This window comes from Parasteatoda tepidariorum, chromosome 11 (assembly GCF_982258835.1).
Source record: "Parasteatoda tepidariorum strain Cologne lab strain chromosome 11, Ptep-v5.0, whole genome shotgun sequence".
NCBI classification, from domain to species: Eukaryota; Metazoa; Arthropoda; class Arachnida; order Araneae; family Theridiidae; genus Parasteatoda; species Parasteatoda tepidariorum.
This window is the reverse complement of record NC_141765.1, coordinates 17,484,349-17,509,529: the sequence shown is the minus strand read 5'-3', so window position 1 is coordinate 17,509,529 and position 25,181 is coordinate 17,484,349. Positions and strand designations below refer to the sequence as shown.

The 25,181-nt window shown below is 28.6% G+C and overlaps 2 protein-coding genes across 2 annotated transcripts in view; both read left to right on the top strand.

The window, feature by feature from the left end:
• LOC107450999 (RNA-binding protein FXR1) overlaps positions 1-25,181 on the top strand; it is a 57,781-nt gene that overhangs the window by 17,383 nt on the left and 15,217 nt on the right. The window contains exons 8-11 of the mRNA XM_043041103.3: positions 795-968; positions 4,413-4,491; positions 12,577-12,686; positions 18,966-19,046. Of these exons, the coding sequence (XP_042897037.3) occupies positions 795-968; positions 4,413-4,491; positions 12,577-12,686; positions 18,966-19,046 (444 nt within the window). The remainder of the gene's footprint in view (positions 1-794; positions 969-4,412; positions 4,492-12,576; positions 12,687-18,965; positions 19,047-25,181) is intronic.
• On the top strand, positions 6,835-10,296 carry LOC147801256 (uncharacterized). Its single transcript, XM_087154997.1, has 2 exons — positions 6,835-7,120; positions 8,460-10,296. The coding sequence occupies exons 1-2, from the start codon at positions 6,961-6,963 to the stop codon at positions 8,630-8,632; spliced, it is 333 nt and encodes a 110-aa protein (XP_087011123.1). The 5' UTR covers positions 6,835-6,960; the 3' UTR covers positions 8,633-10,296.

The window sequence follows — 25,181 nt, the reverse complement described above, 5'->3', positions numbered from 1 at the left end:
CCAATTCTGATTTTTAACTTTTGTGCAATTTTTTTACAGTAAAAAATTCATTAATATTTTTATTATTGGTACACAGCCTTACGAAAAATTTAGAAAGGGTGCGCAAGAGTCATAAGTTTAGGAAACACTGCTATAAAGCATAGTTTGGCTTTGCTTAAAAATTTACTACTCTTTTACTTGTTTCTTTTAAAGTAACATGTTTTGAAAAATTGACAATATCAATTGTGCATTCACTTTGTCACAGTTTGATGAGATAAAGACTTCCTTCTTATTCCTCTTTTCTGCCTTCATTTTATTTTATTTTTATGTGGACTGACATTATTTATTTTTTAATTAATATTAGATTTTCTTTATTGTAAGTTCTTTTTTCCTTAAGAAGTTGCATAGTTTCAACTTGTTGGAAGCATCAGATTTTAATTATTTTTTCGGCATTCTTCTCATTTGAAGCAAATTCAGGATATGCATATGGTGTTTATATTTTTTGCAATTATGAGATTAATATAATTAAAATTGATTGTCACAATATTCAAGAATTAAGAAAATTGCAAAATTAAGTATTAATGAAAGATAAGCAGTTTTGAGGTGAATTTTGTATTAAAAAAAGGCTTTCATAACCCAGAGATTCTATTAATGGTAGCTGCTGTATTTATAATAGCAAAGTATATAAAACTTTAAGCATAAGTGTAATTATGTGGCAGAAAAGTAATGTGCATACATAAAAATTATTTTTGCGTAACGTGAAATAAAATTTTTTTGAAAGTTAATAATTCCAGTTTTTTTTTTTTTTTTTTAAGAGTACAAAGCTTAATTCTACTTCTGGGCATGTTCAAGAATTTCAAGTACGTGAAGATTTAATGGGTCTCGCCATTGGAGCGCACGGATCAAATATTCAACATGCTAGAAAATTGGAAGGTATAACTGGAATTGATTTAGAAGAATCTACTTGTACATTCAAAATTTATGGAGATGTAAGTATTTTTTTTTCTCCATAGTGTAGATGCTTTTTTTTCTTCTTCTAACATATATGTCATAATAAAGAGAAAGAATTAAAATAACAAATGTGTTAAATTTTAAGTTATGGAAAAAAAAAATTTTGTTTTATTACCAGTTATTTGAGAGAAATAGAAAATATAGGGTAGAAATAGAAAGTACAGGATTTCCTTTTTGGTAAAATCATTAGCATCTTTATGTGTAAAGCTAAAGAATAAATTGTGGTAACACATTAATAAATATAGTAAAGTTTTCAATTTCCCTTGACAGCTGATCATTATATAATTTTTTGATCGATACGTTTTGAGTTTGTTTTTGATACAGGTATCATTCAATCTAGGTATTTTTATCAAATTTAAAAATTCTCAGCAAGAGTCAATTGAAATTTTAAAACCAAATAGATTTTTATTAATAGATTATATTCTCCTCTCCCACCTTTTACTAGGCAGGAGAGGAATTTTACATTCTTGTCTGGTTTTTGCATTAATCAAAGCAAATATATTGTCTTCAGTCAGAAAAAAAAATTAACTTGTTAATGCACAGACCTCTCAGATTTTATGCACACAAAAATTTTTTAACAATACTTCCACAGAAATTTATTTTATTAGAGAAGTAATTTTTTTATAATTTCAAAAATGATAAGATTAAATTCATTCGATAACCAGTACCCAGTGTGCCTCAGATATTTCTGTAAGCATACCTATCTGCTTAAAAGATATTAGCATTTTTCATTTCATTTGTCAATTACCTTTTATAACAGATCAGTTCATAGTTAAAAAACTATTATTGCTGTTATAAGTAATCGTAATGAGTTAACTCATTTTTCTTTCTGTTAAAAAAATTTGTTTTTTTACTCTAACATTTAAAATGTAATTACAAAATTATTATTCTATTTTTTATAAAATTTGCAAGATATGATTATTTAACGTTCTTTTGTACTGTGCGTGCACGGAAAAATTTTAAAATCTTTTCATAATTTTGTTGTGAATCGTATTTGGCAATTAATGGGAAAAATCTGGTTGAAATATCTGTAGAACGTATAAAGTTTCAAGCAATTTTGTAAATAGTTTTTCTACTTTTTAAATGAAAGCTCAAAATAATCATGGGTTTTCCACAAATTCTGTTATGTAGTATTGCAAATTACACTACCTTATGTCAGGCAGCAAGAACAAAATTATATCTGCAGAAAACCCCTTATCATTTTGAACTTTCTTTTAAAAAGTACTGAAACTACTTAGAAAATTGCTTGAAACTTTTAAGAATTTTGAGATATTCAATTCAGACTTTTTTATAATACGATTTACTACAAAATTATGAGAAAGTTACAACAAAATTATGCCTAGTATATAAGAACTATTTTAAATACTCATATCTTGCACTTTTTTTTTTTCAAATTTTACAACAATAGTTCTGTAATTAATTTTAAATTGCTTCAAAAAATTTGTTTCATTTTACTGAATATTTTTAAAGTTATGGCAAAAAAATTTGTGTTATAAAAATGTTCAATTCTCCATAAATATTTCCTCCAGGTTTACGAAATTTTATGCAGTAACACAAAAATAATTGATACAAGTTAAAAGCTTATTGCTTAATTTTCTGGCATAGGGTGTTCAAAAAGACTTGTTTTCTTTTGTAATTTATTGTCAGTCTTTGAAACCCCTAAAAACTTTAAACTTTATTGCAAAGTATGAAAAATTTCATGAACTAGCCACTTCTAAAATTACAAACTGGTTCTCTTAATATTTCTTGAGGAATTCAAAAAAGTATTACAAACTAAAAGTGTTTTCCATTATTGTTAGGTAGTTTATCTACAAATAACATTTTTCAAAGAAATGCACTGAATTCCGATGTCCATAAGACATGGAGATATAGGCAGTGGGCTTTTGCATTTAAATCTTTTGATCAATCATAGCTTCTTTGGCCCCTTAATGATCGGTTAATTTTCAAGAAAATGGTCATAAAAGTGTATTTTTTTATCCCTGAAAATTATTTAAAATAAGTGTATGAGCAATATATATATATATTCATTTTTTATTTGGTTTTAACCTGAAGTTTTAAAAAAATTAAATTTTTAGGAAAGGCCAACATTCAGGGTTGCTATGACTTTTTGTTGGTTTTCCAGCAAGCAGGGAATATTCAAGAAATATGTGTTTTAAACATTAAAAAAGAATTTTATCGAACTTACATATAATATTATTAAAGATTAGTAAATTTTTCTTGTGTAATAAATTTCAAAGCATGAGATACAGAGGCCAACGTCACTATCTGGACAGTAGTACCGAGTTTCCTTCCTACATCTCTTTTTGTTTTCATCTCTTCTGGAGCAACACACTTTGCATTCTCTTGATGGTTGCCGTTTCTTATCAGTTGGGGGTATCTGTCTAATAAAATGCCTTTCAATCAAACGATTGAGATTATCCTCAAGCGTGTATTCACAAAGAGCCTAACTAAGTAACTTTGCTAAGATTACAAATAACATATCACAAATACATATATTTGATTAGTGCTGACATCTAGTTTAAAATAAACTAACTATCTACAATAACCTTAAAAATATCCTGGTACTGCCATCTGGTGTGTAAAATGAGAAATAAAATGTTTTCCAGGCAAAAGAAATGAATTAGTTTTATTCTTATTGGCTCGTTACTACTGAACACTCCAGCCCGGAAATATCACAGGAGAGGAGATCTCACCCTGTCATTTTCACGGGAGTGAGAAGGAAGGGGTTGAAAGACATCTTTAAAAAAATATTTTAAAAACCTTTTATGTAGTGCTTATCTCAGGACAAGACTCATTGCTTTATAAATTTAAAAAAAGTGTTCTACACTTAACAAAGACAAATAATTATCTGCAGTGAACTTCTAAGTAGAATGTAGAATAACTTTCTACTATTTAATTTTTAAAATTCCAAACTATTGTAACTTTATGTTCAGGATGAAAGGAAAAATACAAAAGTTATTGGTTAAAAATTCATGATGTAAATATATTGAATTTTGAAAAGCATACAAAAAAAATTAATGAACTTTTTAGTGAGATTCAAGCAAAGTATTGCTTTTACTATAATTCCATAAAACCATGGTTCTTTTCTCGATAAATTATTAAATTAATTTCTTTATGAAATTTTAATGTATACAGAGTTAAATATGTATTAGTCTTAAAACAAACGAAAAAATTGTTTTTAAGTGCACTCTATTTTAAATTATGTTCTCCTGCCGGGTGTACAAATTCTCCTAATGCCCCTTTAGGAGTTTTCAATGCTTACATTGGAAACCTAGGCTTTAGAGCAATCTTAACAATCAAATTAAAACTAAATCTGTCTAGTTCTTAAATGATTTTCCTAAGACACTCACATATTTTACTGTGAATATTTTTTGGTTGAATGTATATTACAAAGTCAAACTTATTATAAATTTGTTTTTTAGACGGAAGAAGCTGTATGTAAAGCTAGAAGTATATTAGAGTACTCTGAAGAGTTAGTTGAAGTGCCTAGAGGTCTTGTTGGTATGTTATCTTACTCTCTGTATTTTATTTTGCAATTATTCTCTCTATTTTATGTGTTCTGTAAAAATATTCATATTTAAAGTCTCTCATGTTCGCATGAATTTAAACTCTAGTTCATTGTCTTTTGAAAAGCTGTTGTTTTTAGGAAGAACAAACTGGTGTTTAACAATCTTATGAATACAAGAAACAAAATTATTTTTGAATTTTTTGCAATGGGTAAGGTTAACACCAGTATGACGATAGTTGTTGCCAAATGTTCTAAACAGGACGAAATCATACGCTTGGGCAACAAATTTATAGTCTTGAAATATTTTTGGAATTTACAAAATCGTTAAACAAAAAAAAAGTTTTTTGCATTAAATTCCATGCATTCAAAAGTCTTCCTATGATGCCAGGTACCAAGTTTCTTAAGTTTCAAGAAGAAATGCTTCAAAATGGTTGTTTTAATGGTATTAAAATTTAACTGTGAACTCCCGTGTAACTAAGTAATTCAACCATTTAATAATGTAATTGTAAAATTCGATTATTTTTCTCATGTTTGGCTACCATATCAAGTTTTTGGAAACTAAATGAATCCCTAATTGTTCCTATCAGACCATTGTATGTATATTGCTGGTGTGAGCCCTAGCAATGGGTTAGATTTTAATGCATGTATGTAAATTTACTGTTATGATTATCATGTCATTACTTCAAAGTTTTGTGTAGAACTGCAGGGATGAGATTCTTCCGCGGATTTCCGCTTTTTTTCAGATTTTTCCATTTTTCCCGCTAATTTCCGCTGAAATTTTTTTTTGCCCAAGTTAAAATGTTTTATGAGGAATTTAATTTTCCGCAAAAGGAAATTGTTGAAGTCCCTTTTCCTCCCTCTGAAGTTTCTCTAAAAATCAATTCCTTGGGATAAAACTGGTTGACCTTTATACAGGGATGAGATTTTTTTGTCTCTTGAATTTCAGCCTTTTTATCAAAAACTCCGATTCTCTAAAAGTTTCGTTTTTTTTAAATAAATATCCCGTTTTTTTTTTTAAAATTCAGTCATTAAAGTAAAATAATTATATTTATTTACGATTTTCAAAGATAAACAAAAAATTCAATCTACGCCCTAGCTGCTAACCCTTCCGCATTTTTACTTATTTTAGCTATTTTCTCCGATTTCACGCACAGAAAATAAGATTTTACGTATTTTTTATCCGTCGGCTGGATAGCTCGTATTTTCGTAATTCAGATCTCGATTTTTATTCACGCGATTTTAATATCAATCATCGATTTTCGTATTTACCTGATTTAAAAGTTGCACATTGCGATTCTTATTTACGCTATTTAAATATAGTATATTATAATTCTTATTTACAACATTTAAAAATCCAATATCGTGTTTCGTATTTATGCATTTTTAAAATCTCGATTTTATTATCAAATCTTGATTTTCGTATTTACCTGATTTAAAAGTTGAACGTTGCGATTCTTATTCAGGCGATTTAAATATTGTACAGTGCGATTCTTACTTACGAGATTTAAAAAATCAATATCGCGATTTGTATTTACGAGCTTTTAAAGCCCTATTAAAGCAATTTGTATTCACGTGAGCTTAAAATCCAATATCATGATTCGTTTTTGTTGTTGTAATATCGCGCGATTTAAAAATTATGCATCGTGATCAAAAAATTAAAAAATCATGATTTGTATTTTCGCATTTTTTAAATTCGATGTAGAGTTTCATATTTACGTGATTTAAAAGTCTCATATCGGGATTTATATTCACATGGTTTACAAATTTAAAAATCGCACTTTTTTGTCAAATTTTTGTTTATATATATATATATATATTCCCCCCTTTTTTTTTTCTTCTTTTTTTTGTTTTTTGGATTTCCTCTTTTATACTTTCTGACTACTCTCATCCCTGGAACTGGGAAGGGGTATCCTGAAAATAATAATTTTTGAAATAGTATTGAAATGTAGTTGTTTATTAGTATACATAATTTAATTATTTTATCACTTATTGCTTATTTAGTGTATGCAAGGTTTCGGCGGCCTTGAAAAAGCCTTAAAAAGTACTTGAATTTAATTTTGATTTTCAAGGGCCCCCACAGAGCACTTGAAAATAATGCTAAGTCCTTGAAATATTAGAAATGGCCTTGAAAATTATCAGAAACTCACAAAAATCGCCCTATTTCCAGCATTTCTGTGTTAAACTTCTCACACATATGCGTAAGGACAAAAGAATGACTCTCCCGCCTTTCAGACGATGATGACGTAATGCTCTCCGCTCTTATCAGTTGTTGACGTCCCGATTTCCCTCTTGCCAACGCGATCGTTAATAAAGACTGGTTTGACTGGTAACTCAAGGAGGATAAGTTATATATCGATATATTTTTACTGTGTTAATTGATATCGCTGTGTTAACACGTTGGTTTGTTCGTATTTTTCCTCGGTAGTACATTCAGGCTATTGTTTATTAGTTAAAATAAAGTAATGGGTAAATGTGTTTTTAACATTTTATGGTTAAATAAGCCAGAATATAGTGACTGGCTGAAGCAAGGCGATGGAAAGTATGAAGCATCTTGCCGATTATGCTCAAAGGAATTTGATATCTCAAAAATGGGAGAATCAGCCCTGCGATCCCACAATGAAGGTAATTATTTTTCGTTTTATTATATTTTGTTACATTAGTAAATTAAACTCATTGTTAAAAGCTTTTTTTGTTGTCAAAACTAATTTTTGGAGTAATTTGAATCAAAATTATTATTGCATTACTTTAAATTTACTGCATTATTCCTTCTAAAATATAATGATAAAATAAATAATATAAATGAATATAATATAAATAATAAAATAAAATAAATGAAAAGTGATTGTTTTAAGCGCTTTTCAATGTGTGTTAATATTTGATTGTTGTTAATTTATGCACATATTAAGTATCAAAAACTTGTGCATAAACAAAATCAATAAAAATTTTGACTTAAAATTTTGTTTAATTTTGATTTTATTGTCGTAAAAGTTTTGTTTAGAAATGAATATTATGTTGAGTTTTTTTATTTGAGTGTTTTGATTGATTTGAGTTTTTTTATTATTAAAATTAAGTGTGTGTTTCGGGAAACTTTTTACCTTACAATAATTGTAAATAAAACAAAAATAGGTCCAAAAAATTTCATAATCATTTGATTATTTAACTATTATAAAAATGGAAGTAGCCCTTTTTATTATCAACATAATTTTTTTTTTTTTGCTAACTTAAATGAAAAGTTTTAAAAAAAAAAAATTTAATTACTAGTTTTTTTTTTTTTTAAATGTTACCTACTTTTGTCAAAATAAAGATTAAAACAAAATTTAACTATGTATTTTTTTTTTTAATTTACCAACATTTATTTAAAATGTGTTTATATACTTATATAAACTAAACATTCAAACAAGATACATAATTGAAACGAAATGTTGAATTTTTCTTACATACATGTACTGAATCGTCATCTTGGATATTATGAAGAATTTTGTTAAAAGAAAATGTTTCTAGTTTAATTAAATTGTTAATTTTAAAATTTTATAATTAAATTTAAATTATGTTTGTTGTATAAGAGTGATAACTCACTGGTTGATGGAAAATTGTGGTCACGGCTTTAGAACGATGGATGCCAAATTGTCTCAGAAGTAAAGGTGGCCTGTGCACAATGTAACTTCATTAATATTGCCAAAATCATGCCATTGGTTATATAGTTTTCGTAAATTTCTACAATGTGCATGCTATTTTTGGATTATTTTAGTTTTTATATTATAGCACTTATAATAAATAACTTAATTTATAAACCATTGTTGGTGATCGACAGGTTAATATTACTTTCTGTTAGTGACCTGCCACTTTTAGCTTCAAAAAATTTTTTTGCTTAGCCTTCAAGTTTAAATATAAGTATTTATATTATGGTAAATAAAACTTCCTTTTCTTGCTTAGTAAATTTTTTTTTTATTATTATTTACAGGTAAAAGGCACAAAGATCTTTTGAAGAATTTCAAGGCATCAAGCCTTAAAAATTTTGTTGAGCACAAGCAGGTACTGAATATTGAGCAACCAGTGCCCAGTTCCTCTACAAGTAGCATATCTCAAGAAGCAGTGCCTTCTTCTAGTGCTGTTTTTGAATTTTGGCTCTACTGATAGTACACATGCTGAGATAAGATGGGTGCTAAAGTGCGTTGAAAATAATTATTCTTTTAATTCGTGTCAAACAATTGCCAATATATTTAAAGACATGTTTAGCGACAGTGTGATAGCCAGATCTTTTTCTTGTGGGGCCAATAAAGCTGCGTATTATTTGTGTTTTGGCTTAGCACCATATTTTAAGTCACAAGTTTTTGAGAGCTGTAAACTCTCAGGTGACTATTGTGTAATGTTCGATGAGAGCTTAAATAAGTCTCTGCAATCCAAGCAGTTGGTTGTTTTGGTCAGATTTTGGGATGATGAAAATTTTGTCACTAAGTACGTTGATTCAAGTTTTTTAGGCCATTCTACAGCTAATGTCACGGTGTCTCATCTTCTCACCACCATCAGCAAATTGGATTTTTCCAATTTAATGGGGGTTTCTATGGATGGGCCTTATGTAAATTGGAAGATCTTTGATTTACTTCAAACGATCTTAAAAAATCAATTCGGGTGCCAAATACCAAATGTAGGTAGTTGTAGTCTTCATGTTGTGAATAACGTCTTTGAAAGAGGATTTATTGAGACGCAATGGCATTTGGACGATTTTTTGAGAAGCCTTCATTGGCTATTTAAAGATGCTCCAGCAAGGAAAGAAGACTTTTTAGAAGCCTCACAAAGTAAATTGATGCCTCTTAAATTTTGTGGCCATAGATGGCTAGAGAATGGCCCAGCTGCACAAAGAGCTTTAGACATTTTGGATGATTTAAAACTATGCATTTCTTCTGTTGAAAAGGGGAAGTTTAACAAACCCAGCAGCAAATCTTATTTGCTTGTAATTGCTTCATGCAAGGACATACTTCTTCCTGTAAAACTTCATTTTTTTCTGTCGGTTATTAGAATTCTTCAGCCCTTTTTAACATTATATCAGAAGGATTGGCCGATGCTATTGGATACTTTCAAAGTCTTAAAGAATGAATCTGTCAGTGAAATGAAAGAGTACTGCGACTTTGCTAATTTTGATTTTAATAATCATAAAGGTAGCATCAGCAAAGTTTCAATTGGATTTGTTGCAGGAAATATACTGAAGAAACTGCTCGCACAGAAGCAGATAACTGATAAAGCTGGGCTGGACCTTCAGCATGACTGCCAAAAGTGCATTATTGCCATTGTGAAAAAAATAGCAGAAAAGTCACCCCTATCTAATCAGTTAGTTCGATGCCTTGCATCCCTAGACCCCAGGAGGATGTATCACAGCAGTGATAAATCATATTTGAGAAAATGGCTATCATTCTGAAAGAATTGACTAGGTGTAGAAAAGTCAATAATGCAGAATGTGATTCTATTCTTTTGGAATTTTTGAATTTTTTAAATTCTGTCAAACAACTCAACGACTGGATGAGTTTCTGAAGAAACACATGTGTGTCCATGAGTATTCCAAAGTGTTATGAAGAAACTTTTACTTCTACTGTAGAGAGAGGATTTTCAACCAACCGGCAGGTTGAAGTTGATAATTTGAAAGAAGAGACATACTTAGCTAAGAGGCTTGTGAAAGATGCATTATTATCCTGTAGGGGGGGGCAAAGGGGATTGATATCACTAAGGATATGAAGATTGATGTTAGAGGTGCTAGACAGAAATACCGTCATCACCTTGACCTTAAAGCAAAAGAGAGAGAGAGAGAGAGCTTGAAAGGAAAAAAAGACCCAACAACGATCAAGAGCTCCAAGAACTGCAGTCAAAAAAAATTTGTCTGGACAAGACTGTGACTGAACTCAGCAAATCAGCTGACAGCTTGCTAGAAAAAGCTGAGACAACTGAAAACATATTGTTGGTAAGAAAAGGCGAATAGCTTCCGAAGGACAGTAAAAGAAAAGCAATCCGAAATTGAAACCATCGATGAAAGAATCAGTGAATTGACCGAAACCAAGAGGAAATTTTTTTTAAAAAAGTTTTCATAAATAATTAGTATATTGTCATATCTTCAATAATTTAAGTGTAATTTTAAAATATTTTCATAAACACTTGTTAATGAATTTATTATTATTTCTATGTCACTCAAATTATGTATTTCAAAAATTGATGAAATTTTTTTATAATGGAATTTCAATTATCCTTTATTTTTTGCTTCAAATAGAAGTTGACGAAGCCTTTAATTTTCATCACCTCTTTTATCCAGTTTTTATGTATTTTATTATTTTTTTCAAGTTTCATTTATGATTTGGAAACTTTTACTGTGGATTTGGTACATATAGCTTAGGAGTCTTGTATATATTTACTTCACATTTGTGTTAATTCAGCTTAAAATTTACTAATATCCTTGACTTGTTCTTGTTAACATGATATAGATGATCTTGAAAATAGCCTTTTCTTTCTTTATGTGTTTTTAAAGCTGGTTACATCTTTATGTAAATATCATTACAACTGAAACATTTTGTTTTATTAAAATTTGATTTTCAAAGGCTTTATTTGGTAAAATATGTATTTCAAAGGTCGATGCAATGTTCTTAAAACTGAATTTTAATTATCGTTTATTTATTTATTTTTTGCTTCTATTAGAAGTTAACAAAGCCTTTAATTTTCATCACCTCTTTTATCCAGTTTTTATGTATTTTATTATTTTTTTCAAGTTTCATTTATGATTTGGAAACTTTTACTGTGTATTTAGTACATATAGCTTAGGAGTCTTGTATATATTTACTTCACATTTGTGTTAATTCAGCTTAAAATTTACTAATATCCTTGACTTGTTCTTGTTAACCTGATATAGATGATCTTCAAAATAATCTTTTCTTTCTATATGATATGTGTTTTTAAAGTTGGTTACATCTTTATGTTAATATCATTACAACTTTAACATTTTGTTTTTATTAAAATTTGATTTTCAAAGGCTTTATTTGGTAAAATATGTATTTCAAATGTTGATGCAATGTCATTCATGCAATGTTGATGCAATGATTATCGTTTATTTTTATTTTTTTGCTTCTAATAGAAGTTAGCAAAGCCTTTAATTTTCATCATTTCTTTTATCCAGTTTTTATGTATTTTATTATTTTTTTCAAGTTTCATTAATGATTTGCATATAGCTTGGGAGTCTTGTATATATTTAAATCTAGTACTTATTTATTTCACATTTGTGATAATTCAGCTGAAAATTATTACTAATTTATCTTTTCTTAGGGTAATTTAATTCTGCTAAACAATTTTTTTTTTAAAATGTTTTATTCTGAATCCTTGACTTGTTCTTGTTGGCATGATATAGATGATCTTGGAAATAACCTTTTCTTTCTTTATGATATGTGTTTATATTAATATTACGACTTTAACATTTTGTTTGATTAAAATTTGATTTTCAGGGACTTTATTTGATTCTTTTTTTCATATTTTATCACAGATATTCAACAATTATTTGGTGTATTTGTTAATGTTCTTTACATATCATATGAGACATGAGTTTTTTACAAATAAATATCTTTTAATAACTTTAAATAGTGTGTTTTCTATTTTTCTTTACTGTAGAATTGTTATTATAAATAAGTTTAAGTGTACTTTGTTTTTTATTGTGCAGATCATTTAAAATGTTTCTTTTTCTTCATGACTTGTTCGAATCTACTTATTCAGAGGTTGTATATCTAACTTCTTTATATCTAGGCCCTATGTAAAATTAAGAGCACCTTTGCTTTTTTTTTTATACTATGGTTACTTTTCTAAGTAAAGAGAGAGGGATGGAAGTTTTATTTTTCAGTACTAATTATTTTTTTCATATCATTTTAGTTTAAAATGTTAAATTTTAGTCTATCTTTTACTTGAATTAAAGTCCTTGAAAATTTTATGATTAGTCTTAAAAAGTCCTTGAAAAGTACTTGAATTTTTTTTTAAAAGTAGAGCATGAACCCTGTGTATGCTTGGAAAAAATTATATTTAGTGTGTATTAGCATAAAGCTTTTTATTATTTTTTTAAGGTAAAGTCATTGGGAAAAATGGTAGAATCATACAAGAAATGGTGGATAAATCTGGTGTTGTTCGTGTAAAAATAGAAGGAGACAATGATAATCAAACTCCTAGAGAAGAAGTGAGTTTTGAAAAATAAATGTTTTTTTTTTAATTAAAATTTTAGCAATCTTATTTCTGAATCATACTAAAATAGTTGCTATTTTACTCAAACAAGAATGTATAGTAGTACCTAAATTAATGTATGCATAGCAATTACTTAAATGTGTCGTCTGATTTCAATTATAGTAAATTTATTTGAACTATTTCATAAAAGTAATAAAAACTATTGGATATCAGCTGTATTTTAGCACGGTGGTTCCCAAAAAGTGTTCAGTGAAAAGATTACAGGGGTGCCTAGAGTTTGGATTTTTTAACCATTAATAATTATATTTATATCCAATTAATTATCTATAATTTGTTTAATATTTTTCGGTTGTTAATATGAAACTGTGTAAAATGCGAATGAAAAAAGCAATTTTGAAAATAGCTTTTAAATAACTAATTTTTCTTTGAATAAATTATTAAAAAGATATGCCCTTATGATGGTTTATAAGTTTTTTCTCATCAAGCTCTATTTTAAAAACCTAAAATCAACTTATTTTATCAAAACATTTCAACTCATTTTCAAAACATGCATGCACAAGAACATAATTAGAATATATAATATTTTGTTCTTCACATAAAATATTTTCAAAATAATTAGTCTTTTTTATATATAATGCCATTATTCCACTAAAAGGAGGAGCTCTGTCATTTAGGGTTCCATAGCCAAAGAAAAATATGAACTGCAGCATGAACTTTTTAAATTTTAGATTCCTAATTTTTATTCTTTCTCCTAAACTCCTGAAAAATATAAATTTTTCCTTTGCAATTCATGCAAATAGAATTTTCTATAACTTCAATATTTTCTGTAAAGAGACTACATCAAAAAAATAATAATTTTGTCTTAAATTCGATGAATGTGTTTACATTTTAAAATAAAAATGTTTTTTTAATGAAATATTTATATTTTATAATTGCAAGAATATCCAGGCTTTAAGTATTAAAGTATTTTATCAAAAAAAGCTTTGAATGATTTCATAAAAACTATTCGCACTGTTAGTGACATTCACTAACGTATGAGTTTTAGTTGGTGGATGGTTATCTGTAATAATTTTAAAAATAATAATTTGAGCAGCTTTATTTTATTTGTGAATTAAAATATTTTGTATGTAATTTTTATAGAAAAGTATAATTGATTTTTTAAATTTATTATTGGAATTAAAGACCATATACATCATTATGTTTACATTGTCTTTGGCTAACTACGCAATGTTTTTTTCCCCACTATTTTCAAATTCTATCAGGAAAAAATTATATTTATTGAAAATATTTCCATATTTCTCCTAGTGTCAAAAGTTTTCATTTTTAATTGAATCAGTTTAATTGAAATTTTAAATAGCCACTCAATTCTATTTAAAATTTCAATTCACATGAACGGTATCATTTTCTCACCTTTCTTTGCAATTATAAAGGAATGTGACAGAGGATGCACCTAGCAAAGAAATTCGATACTTCAAAAGTAGTGGAAAGTTGTACAATTTCTTTTGTAGGAATTTAAAGCAGAAATAGTTTTGTAAAAAAAATAATAATAATTTAGAAAATTGATAAAGATGGTTTGATGAGATAAAAACTAATGTTTCAGGGCATAAATGACTGTCCGGTTCCAGGAGAAGGTACACATTGATTTATTCATAGAATGTTTAAAAAAATGTCCTTAGTAAGAGGTGTCCGTAATGTGAGGTTTCACTGTGTGTGTGTGTATATATATATATATATATATATATATATATATATAATAAGTTCATTTATTTAAAATAACATTCAATAAATAATTTTGTGTTGTAAGAATGATTATTTTTCATTTTTTTATAATACAAGACTTATTTTAATTTATTATTTTTAAAAAAAAAAATCTATTTTTAACTTAAAATGTTAAAGAAAATAATGCATTTGCTGAAGATTTAAATAATATTTCATGTCCAATATTTGTCTTGAAAAAACAAAATCAAACCGTGTGTATAATGGTTTTAGATCAACTAACCTCGGTTTCCCCTATAATTTAAATTTCATTCCCAACTAATAAGCTTCGTCACCAGAGTTTACTTATCAAGATAATGAAAGCCATTTAACGCAGTAAATATCAAACATTGATATAAGCAGCACTGTTTTTAATTTTGTTATTAACTTTCATGCCATCATTTGCATGTTTTAGTGAACTACATGTTTGTTCAAATGGTAGACTTTATTGAATAAGTCAATCTCAGAAGAAAGAATTTATAACACCTAATATTTATGATAAAAATTAAATATTTTAAAATTAATATAAATGTTATTGATATCGTAAATTGAACCATTATAATAATTTTGGAAAGACATAAATAGTAACTGCTTTTTAAAAATCAAGATTTTGAGTCATAAAAACTTTAAATATTTTAATTTATTAACTTTTTAAAAATTAATAAATTTATTATAAAAGTTAGTAAAATAATTCATTTATTTGCATATTGAATAAATGTGCAAATAAATGAATTATTTTACAATCTCAAACAATATAAATTAGAAAATAAAAACCATATGTATGTATAACAGTGCTTGCTAAAATTGTACATAAGGACGCATTATTATACAAATGAAGGAAAAACTAAAAAAATGTGATCACAATAAAATAGCATTGATATAACAATCAAAAATAAACCCTCAAAAAGTATTTAAAAGAGAAAAACATAAATAATTTCAACTTAATAAAAATCAAAAGTTAATTAAAAATCGAATCGTCAATCTCAATCTCTTCAGGAAAACTAAATAAGGACTCAATTCTTTTGTACATCTTAACAACTTTCTTGTGTCGTCAAACATTAACTATTAATTCAGAATAAAATGAAATTGATTAAGTTGAATAATCATTTTTAATTATCAAAATCAGCACAAAACCTCTCCACCATTTTTATAGCTTTGGCGTCGCCAAATATTCAAACTTTATGCAATAAACTAAACTGTAACTAAAAATATTTAAAGGCTGGTAGAAAGCATAGAGCCGAAGCGTTCAACATATAAAAAGCACTCAACAAAAGTTAAAGAATTTTTATATCGTAAAATTTATTTTTCTAATGGCTATGTTCAATTATGAGATAGAATTAACAACTGCACTCAGCCTATCATCACCAAACTGACCAACGAAAAAATGCTACTGCTGAAAGAACTGGCCTTTGTCTTGTTTTAGAATCGTTTGCTTTTTTCTAGGAAATATCCACTAGATGTTTCTTTATTAATTTTATCTTATTGACTATCTCTATTCTCATTTTTCTAAATTGTAAAAATTAAATTTATAATTTTACTCAAATTATTTGCATTTGAAAACCGTATAATTTATCAAATCTAAAAGTATCTGAATACAATATATGCCGTATTTTTTTGCGAAAGCGCCTAGGCACTATCGAAAACAGTTGTTTTTTACTTGCATGCGGCACTTATGACGAAATAATTTTTAGTAGCAAAAAAATTTATCAAGGAAAATTATTTAAGATGAAAAAATTTTCTGAGAGAAAGACTATTAAAAAAATAATAATAAAGTCGACGAAATATTCGCCCGTATCTCGATCTGCTGCAGAACAATCGCCAATTCTTAGCAAACTTTCGGCAGCAGCCTGCTAAAAAATAAACTAAATAATAATTTTTGAAAAAACATTGCATAAGGAGACCAATTTAAAAGGTATGCATCTTGTATCCACCCCCAGCTTAAAGAAAAATCGCAAGCTAGAAATCCACTTAGCAATTGTAATTGGAGCGAGCAGATAAGGAAGTAATAGAACCCCAAATCCTGCACTCACGGGACCGACGAAATTCCAATATGGCACCCATATATTACTATAACTTAATTGTTAATTTCAGAAAATCCAATAAATTTAGTTAAGTTACGATCGTAGATTATGATGGAGTGAATTTAAAACTGGACCATCTTGGGAAATTTTATTAATTAAATTAATAAGCTATATAATATAATTGAGAAAAAAATAATCCAGAGGAGAAATAATTCAAGAAGAAATAATCGTTTCTTTTTCGGAGAAAGATCATAGTTCTCGTTTAGATAACATTTTGTTTTAACAATATACGCTCACCTCACATAAAAAAAAGCTACCAAGGAACTACAAAAAAAGTAACAATTATTACTAGGAAACTGACAATGAATAACTACAAAAAACAAGCTAACTACAGTGTAACGTCCCTTTTCCGGAAGAGTCGATTTCCCGGACACTTTTTAACAATAAAAATAAACAAACATTTCTTCGCCTTCCCCTCTCTTTAAAAAAAAAAAAGATGTCTTTTGACAGGTTTTTTCCTTTCTTAGCTTCTAGTGATTTATGCATTGAACCCATAAATCAACAGAAAGGGGAACAGAAGATCTACCAAGTTAGTGATGCTCCTCCTGTGGAATGCAGGAAAGTGTGGGAGATTTATTTTCAAAGGAGCACAACAGAGTTCTCTCCCCCCTTCTTTCCTATGCAGCTGGCTAGTAAAAGAGGCATTTCCTGGACCTTTTTTATTAGAGTGTTAGGGAAATACTGTGAAAAAGGGGTAAACACAGCAAGCGTTAAAGTGGGGGGATCCCCTTTAGTCACATTAGAAAAAAATAAGGAGAACCCTATCAGCATGCAGCACCTTTATGCTTGATTGATAGCCAATGATGGAAGAAAAAATAAGAATTTGTCACTGCCCCGCCCTCAACTTGAATGTCAAATAAGGAGGAAATGAATTTTCTTCTCCACCTACCCACCTTAATAAATGACGGGAATTTCTCCTTATTTGCTGGAATCATTCTAGTTCGAAATGGTGGAGATAGCAATTAATATTTTCATAACTGTCAATTTTTTTCGTTTTCTATCTTTATTTTTATAATAGCAATAATTTTTTTTCATCTAATATTTTGTTTTTGATTGATTATATATCATTCTAATACTAAAACATTATTTATTGCCCGAAAAATAATGTTTATTTATTTATTTATTTTTTTTGCTTCTTAGATTCAGATCATTTTAAGCTTTGTTTACCTTGGGGGTCTATTATACGGAAAAATCTAATATCCGGACTTTGGGAAGTCCCGCCGATTCCGGATACGCCGACTTTCCACTGTATTAACCAAAAAAATAAAAACAAATTAACAGTTAAAAACTAATAAAAAAGCCGCAAAATAAAATATAAATAAATCGAATTAAAAAAAATGCAAAGGGGATAGAATTCACTTTGTATCCCGTGGTGTGGCCAATTTATGGTCAAACAGGAGAGGAAAATGTGGGAACAAATCAGTAGAGCACAAACACAGCTGTCAAGATTGATTGATCAGTTTCTTCCAACTTGCATTGCTTTATTTTGTTCTTTGGAAATGCAGGTGTTTTTACTTTTCACTTTATTTTTAACTGCTTTAGAAACAGATGTTTTGTTTGACACAGATTCATTATTTTTTTCAAGCTTTTTCTATTTTTAAAAGATAAAATAAAAGTTACTTCTATAGAATAAAATTCCAAATTAAAAGAGAATTCAGCTAAATTTTTTTTTTGTCTTATCTATAAAACTTTCTTTAAAAAAATTAGATCGAATTAAGTGCGGAATTTCGAGTCCCAGTGAAGTATATTTGTGACTACCAGTTGGCCAAAGTCACAAATAGTCGTGGAAACTTTTACATTATATCACAAGACAGAGTTACACCACAGTAACATTATGACCTGCTTGAGACAATTCAAAACGGTCACACCTGTGACTGCTATGACTGTTTTTAAGTTTATAATGACAATCTGCAATCTGGGTACATTAATTGCATAAAATATTTTACTGTAAAAATTTGATTCTGATGAAGATATTCTGATTTATTTTTAAATTTCATCATCTATTGTACGTTCTAGTTTTTTTTTTTTTTTTTTTTCTTTCATCACATTGCTTAAAGATATTACAGTGAATTAATGCTCTTCCAAATTTTCTTCATAACTGCCTTTTTCTTTTTAAAATAGAATTTCCAGTAGCTATATGGATTTTATTACTGTAGCTCATAATATCTCCAGAACTCTTTTAATTTATTTGTTCATTGTATTAATAACATTGTTACTTATTTTATAGGTCATTTTAGTTGTATTGCATTCTATTTGTTCATTATTTACACATACTTTTATTTTTATTATTTAGTTTATTTTTCCAGATAATGCAAAAAAAATTTTATTTTATAAATATTTTAATTTTCTTCAATGCTTTATTTATTTTTTTTTTTTTTCATTTAAGAAATTTGATATCATCATCCTTTTTTTTAACTCTGCATAAATTAATATTACAGGTTCCCTTTGTTTTTGTTGGAACTGTTGAAGCTATCAGCAATGCTAAAGTTCTTTTGGAATATCATTTAGCCCATTTAAAAGTAAGTTGTTTAGCAACTCTGAACAGGATGATAGGTTTCTTCTCAACCAACATTGTGATGGTTGTAATGCAAATTTAACCTTTTTTTTTTCATTTTAATTGAGAAAAAAAAACTAATTTCTTTAAATGTTCTAATCATTTTTCTTTTATTTCAAAGTTAACTGTTGATTATTCAGGAGTCTGTTTAAGGGGTAAATATATACCATTTTTGAGCATTTCGCGAAAGTCTTTTTTACAAAATTGCTTTGAAAGTCCATGAGTTCCTCTTTTCGGCAAGCAGAAAAAACCGCTTACGTGATCAGTGGTATGAAGAAGGAAGGCAGTGCAATTAAAAAACAGTTACATATTGAGACGTCAAAAACTCGCTGACGTCTGAATATGATTGTTGAATGAATTCTCTCTTCCTTTCTTCTTTTTGAAGGTCCCTGGAAAGTGCTGGAGCAGTTCTCTTTAGGATCTTGATATTTTCATACGATGGTTTGTCTGATAAATATCAGTCGCGAAAATAATTTTCGATCTTGCATGTATTTAAAAAGTGGATTTTTAAACTTTATGTTATAGATAAAATAAGACATGAATAACCTTCTACTGGAGGAAATTATCAAAATGTTGAGTATTATAAAAAAAAGAAAAAAAAGAAATTAAACTTTCAGAAAATAATAAAACCCATCAATGCCAAGGGCTGGGGTAAAATTTTTAATTTGACAATAATTTATCTGTAAATAATTCAATTCAAGTTTTTGCATCTGATATGATAGTGAATTGCCCCGAAGATAATCAAATTCAGCTAGTTAATAATTTTGTTCCTCTTCATCAAAATGACAATTTAAATGAAGTGTGTATTCAAGATAAAAACTGTAGAGAAAAAATTGTTCCTGCCCAAATAAGGAGTTGAATTAAAATTAAAATAAAAACCTGTAAATTGTTCTGCCAATAATGTTATTTTTGCATTTTCCTCAAAGGAAATAGCATTTTACAAAAATCGAAAACAATCAACAAATATAGGACATGATAATAAAAAACTAGGACAGACCCTTGTTATTCACTTGTAGGATCTATTTTATTGTATGTATGTGAGACATGGGCACTAACTTTGAGAGATGAGGAGAAACTAGCACCGAACAGAAAAATCCGAAGGGGTATTTGTGGTAGAACTCAGATTGACAGCCTATGGTAAGGGTTAACAAATTCAGAATTATGTAAAGTCTTTAAAGAGCCTGATTTTATGAAATACTTGTAATACTGAAGTATAAAATGGATTGAACATCTGGTTAAAATGCAGGAAGATCGAAACTGCTAAAAACTATTTCCAGCTAAACCTATAGCAACTGGAAAAATAAGCAGACCTCGCCTTAGATGGATTGACTATCTTGTAAGAGACAGATATTCTGAAAACCAACAATTTGAAGACCGTTGCTGAACAAATTAACGCCTAGAAAGGACTTTTGGAGAAGGCCAGGGCCCACTCTGGGCTGTTGTGTTGCCGAGGAAGTCCACTGTTATTAAAAGATTATTGTGTGCGTATAACTTTAAAAAACATCTGAATTTTTTTAACAGGTACCCTGATTAGTAACCTTCATATAAAATCATAAGTTGAAAAGTAAAGCCTTATATACCTGTTTAACATATGCTAAACAGGTAAATAAATTTGTATATTATTCTTTTTGTATATTACTTTTTAATATATTTGCAGTTGTACCAACAATGGTTATTTTGAGATAATCATTTAGAAAGGAAAATTATTCTTAAAGAATATTTAATTAATTTACCCTTAATAATGATGTTACCTTGCATCATTAAGGATATCTGTATTGCTCTTTAATCATTATGTTATTTCTCTCCTAATAAAGTCTGTTTGAAAATGCAGAGTTAGGCCGAGTTCGTAGTAGTCCTTATATCCCTGGTTAAAAATATTTTGTCCTGTTATTTAGCCTTTTGACCTGTTATTTAGCTTTTTGTCTTGATCTTTTGTCTTCTTTTTCTGATATTCCTGTTTTTTTTCCTTTTTTTTTCGTCTTTTCTTTTTTTTCTCCACATTTAAAATGTACCATTTTAACGAATGTGAGAGTTTAAAATAATCATTAGGAAATTTTTTAAAATCTCTTTCGGTAGGAAAGAAGTAGGAAAAGCTAGTATGTTTTCGCATGTCTATGTCATATTTTCATGTTACATATTTGATGTCAAAAAGTAGTATGATTTTTTCATTTTTTAAACAAGTTTCAAATGAAAAGGAGTTCGTGTGAAAAGTATAATTCCCTTTATTTTCCCTTTTTCTCAGAAAGACAAATTGTTGCTGAATCAAATTTGCTTATTAAAACACTTCCTTTCAATCAAAATCATTTTCTATTTTTTTTTCATTTTTCACCTTTTCATCATTATCAGTGGCAGGCATTTGTTCCCAAGGTCAAGCACAAGAGGTGTTTTTCATGCATAGGATACTGAAGAAAAGTAGATATTTTCTTTCCTTTTTTGGAGTTCTATCTGTAATGAAATAGATTTCATGATTTTAATTAAATATCAGGAGAAGTTTAGTGTTTTCTTAAAAGCAGTGATATTAATGCAATTTTTATTATGTCAAAGAATAGAAGTTGAATAAAAGAGTAATAAAAAATATCATTATGAAGAAACTATTAATAAAAACTTGCAAACAATTTTGAAGAAATTGACCTTTCTTCGAAATTACTATTTCACTACTTTTAAATAATGAATCACTTGCTGAATTCTAAATATGCCTGATATAAAATTTAAACACTGCTGTGAGAATTTTATAATAGCTCATATTCTATTGTAAATAAAATAATGTATTGTAATTTTATTGTATGTTATAAACTTTTTTTTAATGATATGTGGCTGTTGAAGTTGTTTGAGATTCAACTTTGTGTGTTATGCTATTGTAACTGTAACAAACTGAAAGTTTGTTGCTGATCTAATATGGAGGCATGGGTGCTATTCTTCTGTCTGAGTCACTAATTTCTGTCTTGTTAAAAAAAAAAAAAATTCCTTCGACGCTTTTGATTTTGCATAACTTTCTTTTAAAATAAAAACTCCTAAATTTTACTAACATTCTAAAAATATGCAATTTTCTAAAAATATGAATCACTAATTTTTTGATAGTACACAGGGATTGATGTCCTATATTTCCTATATATTTACTTTTTTTTTAAAATTAATGCTTTCCATTTACTACACATAATCCAGAGCAATTTTGTGATTGACCAATAAGTAAAAAAAAATAAATAAATAAAGCTATAATGTCAACAGTCAAAAAATAAAGCAATATGCTAATCCAGATCATATTTGAAAGTAATATACATGTGCAAATGTTGATGTCCTTGGAGAAACTGAAAATGTTGCTATTGAAAAAATATTGGAACAGTAGTTTTGATTTTAAAGGAAGTGAAATTGTTAGACATATGTTCTTTTTTAACTTGTAATGGCAGCCCTCACATGTTTTCATGGTCAAGTTTCTGTAGAACAAGACTTCTCAGTATACAAGAGAAGAGAAAGCCAAGGGCTGTAGAATTGGGGAGAAGAAGAAAGATCAAGAATAAGTTTTAGCACATTAGTGAGTGTAAGAATTATGAAAGATTTGATTTAGAAAAAAAAAAATGCAATTGATGAAAATTACAGGGGTGTCATGCATTTGCTTGTATTATATTTAATGTAACTGTAATAGAAATATATATTATTTATTAACAAAAAACAGGTTATTATAAATTATACCAAAAAAGCAGGTTAAAAGGAAAATTTTATAAATCCTTTTTTCGTTAAATTTTGAAATAATGAAAAAAATTGTCAATTAAGTTATTCTATAATAATTGTTAATCACAACTGCCATTTGAGCAATAACTTTACAAAATCTCTTTATTTATTTAAAAAAATAAATATGCATTAAAAGAAAAAATCAGAATTTTTATAGTTCTTTTTTCTGTGCCATATTATCATAAATTCGTTAACGTTCAGAACTAAAATTGCAATGTTAAAGTTAAAGTGATAGAATTTTCATTGCTATCATGTTTTTTATTTATTTTGATAAACCTATATTCAATGCTAACTTCATAAGTATAAAAATTTATTATTTTTCCATTTATTTGCATTATTATGAAAGATCCAAAAAAAATTTAAAATGTCATTTCAATAGTACTGAGATTAATTACACTTCAAGTATTTACAAGAGTAATTTTACTACATGAAGCTTATTGATCGCAAAATATTTACAATGTATTTTAGAACTGAAAATCAGTAAAAAAAGAAATTAAAATCTAATTATAGAATATAAAAAAATTAATTTTTTTAAAAATCAGCTGATTTAAATCTAGTTTTAACACAGAAGATATAAAGAAGGGATGATATAAAAAAAAAATCCAATATTATAAAATATATATGTATACACTGAGTGGCCAAATTATTTAGACCACCCTTTCAGTACGCTGTTGGGCCACCTTTTGCGCGTATTACTGTCTTAATTCGTCTGGGCATGGATTATATGAGATGTTGGTTAGTGGTAGAAGGTATGCCAGACCATGCTCGCTGAACTGCACTTGCAAATTGCTGCAAATTTGATGGTACTGGATCCATCTGTCTGAGCACCCATTCAATTTCATCCCACAAATTCTCACTTGGATTGAGATCTGGGGATTGTGCTGGTCAACGAAGCAAGTTAAATTCTCCATCATGCTCTTCGAACCATCTGAGGGCAATGCCAGCTTTATGACAGGGAGCGTTGCCCTGCTGGAAGTATCCATCCCCGCCAGAGTGCACCATTGACACAAACAGATGTACTTGATCTGCTATGATACTTAAATACCCTTGGGCATTAAGGCGTTGTGGTACAGGAATTAAAGGACCCATACCATAGCGTTGCCACCACCAGCTTGAAGTGTCGTGGCAATGCAGTTGGGGTCCGTGCTTTCGTGCTGTTTTCTCCATATTCTCATCCTGCCATCTGCATGATGCATTTGAAATCGTGATTCATCGGACCACATGACCCTCTTTGCACATTGGAGACGTCTGCGCGTATTTAAAGCAGGCAGTAGAGGCTTACGAACAGGTCGTCTGCTTTCATACCCTATACGCCGCAATGTGCGTCAAACAGTTTGTTCAGAGACGTTCACAGTTGCTCCTTGATTAAGATCACTTGCAATTTGTCACACTGTTGCTCTCCTGTTGCACTGCACAACTCTGGCCAGTCTTCTCTCTGATCAAGCATTCAGTACCCTATGACGACCAGAAGTCTGACGTTGAGACCCGGTTTTTTGCTTGATTGTCCATTTTTTGTACACGTTAACAACTGCTGCTCTAGAACACTTCACAAGTGCAGCCGTTTTGCTGATACTCGTTCCGACACATCTCGCACCCACAATCGTTCCACGTTGAAATTCAGTTAAATCACTTTTCTTTCCCATTTCTGAGCAAGCAACACAGTATAACTGATGACTCGCTTGTCCAGCATTCCCGTGTTAAAGTTATCCTAGCGGCAGCGCTGTGACGCAATAGCTTATTTGCGTAAAACTCTGAGGTGGTCATAATAATTTGTCCACTCAGTGTATACTTTCGGTCGGTTAGACAGCACTAGTAAATTCAGCAATTTTTTTTTAATATTTAAATTAGACATTCACAAAAAAATAAATAAAATGTAGTTGAATTTACTTATGTCCAGCTAACTGAAAAATGCCTATAAACCTCACAGCAATTTAATGCGGGGGAAAATCAGAGATCTGAAGAGAAATTGAAAGATTTTAAAGAAACCTTCTCTTCAGCTCAGGTTGTTCTTGAAGTTAAGTTAACCAGAGGTTTAAATTTTGGGCCATGGTTAAGTCTTATGAATGCTGGCAATCATGAAACAAAACTTTTATTAAAGGAACTTGCATAATAAATTTTAACGATCAAACTAAGCATTGTGGTAAATAAAATTTATTTTTAGTTTTAAATAAAATTTAACAATCATTTCCTTTATGGTATGCATTGAAATGAGATCCTTGACACTTTTTTTTTATTCTTTCTATCAAAAAGGAATGTTTAGCTACTTTTAGTCACCTAAACTGACTTTCAGCCATAAAAAAGTATTAATTTATTAAGTTATTCATATGTGTTCTGTGATTTCTGTTTAGCTTCGATTTTTGGTCTCATATTCTGT

Bases quoted from the DNA above. Each gene is read 5' to 3' on its own strand.
- LOC147801256 (XM_087154997.1), top strand. From the start codon at position 6,961: ATGGGTAAATGTGTTTTTAACATTTTATGGTTAAATAAGCCAGAATAT. The intron at 7,121-8,459 runs GTAATTATTTTT...TATTATTTACAG, and splicing joins CCTGCGATCCCACAATGAAG to GTAAAAGGCACAAAGATCTT.